The 7,330-nt window shown below is 43.1% G+C and overlaps 1 protein-coding gene across 1 annotated transcript; it reads right to left on the bottom strand.

Annotated features, from left to right (window-relative positions):
* Positions 1 to 246: 246 nt before the first annotated feature.
* On the bottom strand, positions 247 to 1,371 carry iip (interferon inducible protein). Its single transcript, NM_001124613.1, is given in 2 exon segments — positions 247 to 659; positions 1,067 to 1,371. Coding segments are annotated over 2 exon segments (384 nt in total). The 5' UTR covers positions 1,295 to 1,371; the 3' UTR covers positions 247 to 503.
* Positions 1,372 to 7,330: the final 5,959 nt, after the last annotated feature.

Below are 7,330 nucleotides of genomic sequence, written 5' to 3'. Positions count from 1 at the left end.
TGTGGCTTAAACTTGGTTGGAGAGCGACAACAAAGACAAGCCATGTCAGGATATGTATGTTCATGGACCTCTCAGATTCAGTAAACAGTTTAATTGCTGACCCGAGCCAAGTTCTGTTACGCTGTCTCTGCCAAGTAGATACAAAGCCATGGGAATTGTTTTCTTGTTAAGTGAGGTTATGTCTATATGGGATGAGTCTCACAGAGTCGTTAACATCCATTCACAGCTATAAAAACTGAAATGTAATGCATTTACAAAAAGGTTTAATTTATTCATAAAAAAATTACACTTGAATGGAACTTCAAAAAAATCATCTTGCGTCCTTAAAACACAAAACTAAAGAAGAGCAAATAAGATCTGGTACACAGTGCTGAAGGAACATCTGTGGCGTGTGTGTATTAAAGAGATGAGCTGAAATGTATCAGGACACAATCCTAGAGATGTATAACACCTGCCAAGACTTCAAATTTAAAAAAAATTACAAAAGCAAAGACTGGATCTCCTCAGTGTGCAACTTGGTAGATGATGATACCATAGGTGATGAAGAAGAAGAGCAGCCCGAGGATTGCCAAAGTCAGAGTCACAGTATTAAAGCAGCATGCAGTCTTCCCGTGTTTTCTTGCTCCCTCCAAGTCTCCAACCATCTTCCTATCCCTCGACTGGAAGACAAAATGTAGAATAATTTATATTATAGAATCCTTCATGGGTTGCTGATTGTGTTTATGTAGCTATGCATATTAGTTAGCAACATGCACACATGACATGTCACACTAATGAGATGACCTCAGTGATGAATTACCCTCTTAGTGGTTTAATACTCCATAAAAAAGTTATTTTGGAGTAAAGATCTATAGAGCCTATAGATGAAGTATAGGCTACACATTTTTATAACAGTGTGATAACAAGAAAACGAAACGCAAATGTAGATAATTGTTATGCTGTCCTCCTTCCATAGTTCAAAGTTGGTCGCCTATATAATAACTTGCTCAACTTCAAAATCCAGACAATACAAGCACCAACACCAGACATTGCTATAAAAAGCTATATAAGGAGAATTCCAACTCACCTTTATGGAGAAATACACCGCTAACATTCCGAGACAGAATGGGTTGCAGTACACGAGGCTGCAAAGTGACCAGATAATGTGATCCCTGGGATGAGGTACAACGGGCTGTGGCTGTCCCAAGACGACGGTATGTTGGAACTTGGGCGCTCCGTGAGTGTCTTCAAGACGCATGTACTTATTTCCTTTCATTGGGACAAACTCTGGCTGGTACGGTGGTGGTTGATCCATGGCAAGCGAATATAGCTACTTATTTAGCCTCGTGTTAAAAAAATAATCAAAGCTTCTAGTGCAAACGAGAAATTTAGACCCAAAGAGACGTTTCTTTTGTGAGGTGAGGTGGAGGTTTTATAAGAGGAGTGGGTGGTGAATGATGGCGTCATTAGCACTGTTTCCAGTAAATGTGTATGTTTTGATTTCTGGAGGCCCTCCCCCCTCTCTTGCACAATAGCATGATTGCCAAACGTTTTGTGCTGCTTTTGGGAGTGTATACCCAAAGATATTTGACTGGACTTCCTGTCACTGCCATATTTGGTCATGAGATAACGTTAAGAACGGATGCTTCAGCTTTATAGCCCCTGTGACATGTCTGGGTTACCACTTCTGTCTGTGGTATACCAGTCTGTCTATCCTGCCCTCTAACTGGTTAGAATGTATGCCAAGTTTCACCTAGTTCCATCTTCTCACACTAGACTTCCTCTCACATCTTAGCCAAATACATTTAAACTCAGTTTTTCACAATTCCTGGCATTTAATCCTAGTAACAATTCCCTGTCTTAGGTCAGTTAGGATCACCACTTTATGAATTTTGGCCCATTCCTCCATTTCTTATTTCTTAATTGTCCCTAGAATTTTTAAGCAAACAGCTGGAGGCAGGGCTTTCTCCTATAGAGCTCCATTTTTATGGAACGGTCTGCCTACCCATGTCAGAGACGCAAACTCGGTCTCAACCTTTAAGTCTCTACTGAAGACTCATCTCTTCAGTGGGTCATATGATTGAGTGTAGTCTGGCCCAGGAGTGGGAGTGTGAACGGAAAGGCTCTGGAGCAACGAACCACCCTTGCTGTCTCTGCCTGGCCGGTTCCCCTCTTTCCACTGGGATTCTCTGCCTCTAACCCTATTACAGGGGCTGAGTCACTGGCTTTACTGGGGCTCTCTCATGCCGTCCCTGGAGGAGGTGCGTCACCTGAGTGGGTTGAGTCACTGATGTGGTCATCCTGTCTGGGTTGGCGCCCCCCCCCCCCCCCCCCCCCTTAAGTTGTGCCGTGGCGGAGGTCTTTGTGGGCTATACTCAGCCTTGTCTCAGGATGGTAAGTTGGTGGTTGAAGATATCCCTCTAGTGGTGTGGGGGCTGTGCTTTGGCAAAGTGGGTGGGGTTATATCCTTCCTGTTTGGCCCTGTCCGGGGGTGTCCTCGGAGTGGGCCACAGTGTCTCCTGACCCCTCCTGTCTCAGCCTCCAGTATTTATGCTGCAGTAGTTTATGTGTCGGGGGGCTAGGGTCAGTTTGTTATATCTGGAGTACTTCTCCTGTCCTATTCGGTGTCCTGTGTGAATCTAAGTGTGCGTTCTCTAATTCTCTCCTTCTCTCTTTCTCTCTCTCGGAGGACCTGAGCCCTAGGACCATGCCCCAGGACTACCTGACATGATGACTCCTTGCTGTCCCCAGTCCACCTGGCTGTGCTGCTGCTCCAGTTTCAACTGTTCTGCCTTATTATTATTCGACCATGCTGATCATTTATGAACATTTGAACATCTTGGCCATGTTCTGTTATAATCTCCACCCGGCACAGCCAGAAGAGGACTGGCCATCCCACATATGCTCTCTCTAATTCTCTCTTTCTTTCTCTCTCTCGGAGGACCTGAGCCCTAGGACCATGCCCCAGGAATACCTGACATGATGACTCCTTGCTGTCCCCAGTCCACCTGACTGTGCTGCTGCTCCAGTTTCAACTATTCTGCCTTATTATTATTCGACCATGCTGGTCATTTATGAACATTTGAACATCTTGACCATGTTTTGTTATAATCTCCACCCGGCACAGCCAGAAGAGGACTGGCCACCCCACATAGCCTGGTTCCTCTCTAGGTTTCTTCCTAGGTTTTGGCCTTTCTAGGGAGTTTTTCCTAGCCACCGTGCTTCTTCACCTGCATTGCTTGCTGTTTGGGGTTTTAGGCTGGGTTTCTGTACAGCACTTTGAGATATCAGCTGATGTACGAAGGGCTATATAAAATAAATTTGATTGATTATAATTATAATAATCCTAAAATAATTTTTAGGAAAGGGGCATTTTGCTCAGCTACCCTAGGTGCCGCTTCATAAAACTGTAAAACCAGTCTATGCCTGCCAACTGCCTTTCTTTATTTGATGTGTTTTGTATTCCCATCCACTCCACTAGGTCAAAGGCAAGTTTTCACATCACATGATGTAAGTCCAAAAAGGCCTCTTTACATTTTTGGGATATGACTCACCAGGTCACATTTGAAAGAGATAGTGAAGACTGGTAAACCCACCCAAATGGCTGTGGCCTGGGGTTTTGGCTTGCTTGTCTCGGTGGCGCCTCAGGGCTTTGGGTGGTACATTAAAAGCATGGGCATCTATCTTAATGCCCTGCCCATTTTCAATAGCATTCAGGGCACAACGAAGCTCATAGCCATAGCCACCATGATCACATATTTTCTTGTAAACTCTCATCTGAAAATATATATTTTTTAAGTATTTTAGAAACAGTGGAGGACTGACCCCTAATCTAAACCTAAACCCTATTCTGACCCTAAACTAACCCCTATTCTAATCCTAATCCTGGTCCCTATCTAACCCTAATCCTGCTAACTAGCTATGCTAGCAGACATCATTTTATGCTAACTAGCTGGCAAGCATTTATTTCATCTCAGACTTTCTGCTAGTGAGGTTGCTAGCTAGCTAGCTATGCTAGTGCAAACGGTTCTTCACCGGTACATTTCTGCATTGTGTTCTGGTAAGGTGTCGGTGGAAGATAAGGCTCTGGACACAATTCAGCCAGTTGTCTCTCTTTTAATGACTGCATGGAATGGATACAAATACAAAAATACTGCTGCAGTCTGGAATCCATACAAGTATATTTGCCTCTCCTCATCATGCTCGGAGCAAACTCCGTAGTAAGAGTATAAACAAACAATACATTGTACAAAATGTACATGTTCATATTTTCAAGACTCATTACATTTTCTAAATGTTGTACACCAATAATTTGCTAATAAGTGCAAAATATTTCTTAGAGAGTGTACTATTGTACCATTATACCTGAAGCATACCAATGGAGCAACAACGCCAGTTTTGACATGCCCGGGCAAGTAACAAAATGAACGACAGCTAACTAGGCATATTGAACATGAAATACAAAATCGTCACATTTGTTAAAGGTTGCGTCAATCGAATCTGGTATCAGGATAAGTATGACACTGAGTCACCGATTGTATGCTATGTATTTTTTATTAGCTAAGCAATAAGTGGTACATGCAATTTTCGTATATACGGGCTCTCTGTCACACCTCGCAGGGCAAACAGAGAACTGACTTGTTCCTGACAAAAGTATTATAATATACTCTGACAGAAGTAGTTCCTGCTTCTGAGCCGGCCTGTCAGAGTAGAGACTGGGCGTGGTTTAAACTCACTCAGCCTATCGTTGATTGTTGGTGCCCGAGCTGGTCCCAGCCCCCTAGGCGCTTCAGCGGTCAGTCGTTGTAGTTGTGTAGAATATCTATGCGCCCATGCTCGATACAGTCACGCACCTGGCTCCTGTTATCTAACAAAAGACCGTTTGTTCTCGCAACACTACGTTCTGAATGTGCCCCCACAATTCATTGCACAGTTCCTGTCTTCATGTTATTCTGTATTTTTCCATCATGAGATAGGCCCATGGCCCTGAAACTGTTAACAATGTTTCAAGTCAACTATGTTGCATAACACATACATACATCCACACAAGCCAACAGCAGATAATATTCAATCACATATATGGTAACGGTCTATATTGCATAACACAGAATCCTCAGAAAAGCCACAACAGCACGGGCTATAGATTTGGCATCTCCTCCCTCCAACTCAACAAGCCCCAGAAATGTTGATACAAAGTACCCAGGTACTTAGAAACACTTACATCCGTGGACTCATCGAGGAGGAGGCTGGTCACCCACATCTGCGTCCAACTTTTTCAGAAAGTATGGTGCTAGAACACCATTAATCATCTCTGTGCACTTTGTCCTGTGCATTTTGAAGTGGGTAGCAGCAGTGGAGTCTGAGAAAGCAGCTCTACATGCTTCTCCAATGTGATCACATGCCAGCATGGAACAGTGTTCAGCGATAGCTAATGCCATGGTGGCCACAGCCTTTTTGGCAGTCAATTTTTTAACCATAAATGGCAGCTTGTTTTGGGTGGAACTGTTTTGCCTTTTGAGTATGTTTTTGAGTTGTCATGTTTTTTTTTTTGCATCACTAAGTTTAGTGTAGAAATCATCCTTACAATACAGGCAGTATGCCCGTGTATCATCTCCAATAAACGGCTTCAACCAGCCTTTGAATTCAGGGTTTGATTCCCACTCCTTTCTGTATTTTTGAGTGTACAGTTTAGACTGAGACATGATGAGCTAGCCAGCTAGATGTTTAGCTTATGTCACAGAGAGGCACACACACAGTGGACAAGGTGAGTAAGTGACTGAGGCTGTGTGAGTCAAATGCAGTGATTTATTTTTTGTGCAGTGATTTATTTTAGACAAAGAACATTTTACATTTATATCCCGCCCTAAATGTAAGCCAGGGCGGGATCAGCCAGCGGCGGCTTCCCGCATGCTCGATTCATTTGCAGTCTGGCCGGGGAGGGGTGAACATCTCCTGCTCTGACTGCAGCTGGGAGGGAATGCTGCGCGAGGACTGGGCCACCTGTGAGGGCTTTGGGACAGGGGCCTAAGAGTAAGAATGGTACATGCTTTCACATCAGTCTCCAAAAGTCTCCAATAACACCAGAAAAAGTTGTTAGATTTGTCACTAGTCGATTTTTTAAAAATAAGTCGCTAGAGGGGTCTGAATACTCGCTAAATATAGCGACAAAGTCTGTAAGTTGGCAACACAGAGCATGGCTTCTGTTGATGATTAACTACAGGAGAGTGAGACCAAATCATGGACGCTGGACAGAGTGGATTTCAGTTGTAACAAAAAGGCAGTTTATTGAGTCAAAAGATATCTTGTCCTGCAGTTTAACGTGCACAGACCTAGTCATATAACTCAGTAAGGAGTCAGCTGAAAAGAGGGACCTAGACAGAGGTTGCAACAGATTTTATGCACAGCAGAGTCCTCTGGTCTTGGCACCCGACCAGTAGAGGGGGGAGTGAGCTGTGTGTGTTCGTGCGATGAAGTGTCTGTGTGTCCAGGAGTCGTGAGATAAGGGGAACTGAAACTGGCAGTTTATGGCTGGGGCTAGGGTGCTTCCTGTTTGGACAGGGGTGCGTGCAATGACTTGAGTCAGGCGGCTTAATATATGTGCTTGATATATGAGCTATGTATATGAATGTGTATATATGACACTCCCGTTGATGACATCACAGCATTAACACAATTTAGAAAATACATACAATATAATTCACTCTTGAAAGTAATGTAATACATCTTAAAATAATACATTAAAAGGATCTGCAGAGAAGAATGGGAGAAACTACCCAAATACAGGTGTGCCAAGCTTGTAGCGCCATACCCAAGACTTGAGGCTGTTATCGCTGCCCAAGGTGGTTCAACAAAGTACTGAGTAAAGAGTCTGAATACTTGTGATCAGTTAAAGTAGAGTCTGAATATTGTAAATGTGATCAGTTAAAACAAATAATAATTAGGAAATATGTCTAAAAATCCTCTTTGCTTTGTCATTATGGGTTATTGTGTGCAGATTCATGAGAAACATTTAATCCATTTTAGAATATGGCTTTAACCTAACAAGGTGGAAAAAGTCAAGGGGTCTGAATACTTTCCGAAGGCACTGTATAACAGAGTTCAAAATACTTACATTCCTTTCCAATGAGTGTTTGCTTGAGTCTGCATGGAGTGCTAGACAGGCCTGGGTTACAGGGTTAGGACATTTCTATTGGTGTATTAAGAGAGATGGCAGGCAAGCGCTTCTTTTACTCCTGCTACGTTAGGCAAGGCAAGCTCAAACAGGAACTAAAGTTTTTTTTTTTTTACATATTTGAAAAATAAAGTCTGGTACCATGGCAATTGAGATGCTATGATTCATTGATACAGTGTA

Source organism: Oncorhynchus mykiss, chromosome 13, assembly GCF_013265735.2.
Source record: "Oncorhynchus mykiss isolate Arlee chromosome 13, USDA_OmykA_1.1, whole genome shotgun sequence".
NCBI lineage: Eukaryota > Metazoa > Chordata > Actinopteri > Salmoniformes > Salmonidae > Oncorhynchus > Oncorhynchus mykiss.
This window is presented reverse-complemented; position numbering and strand designations above follow the sequence as displayed.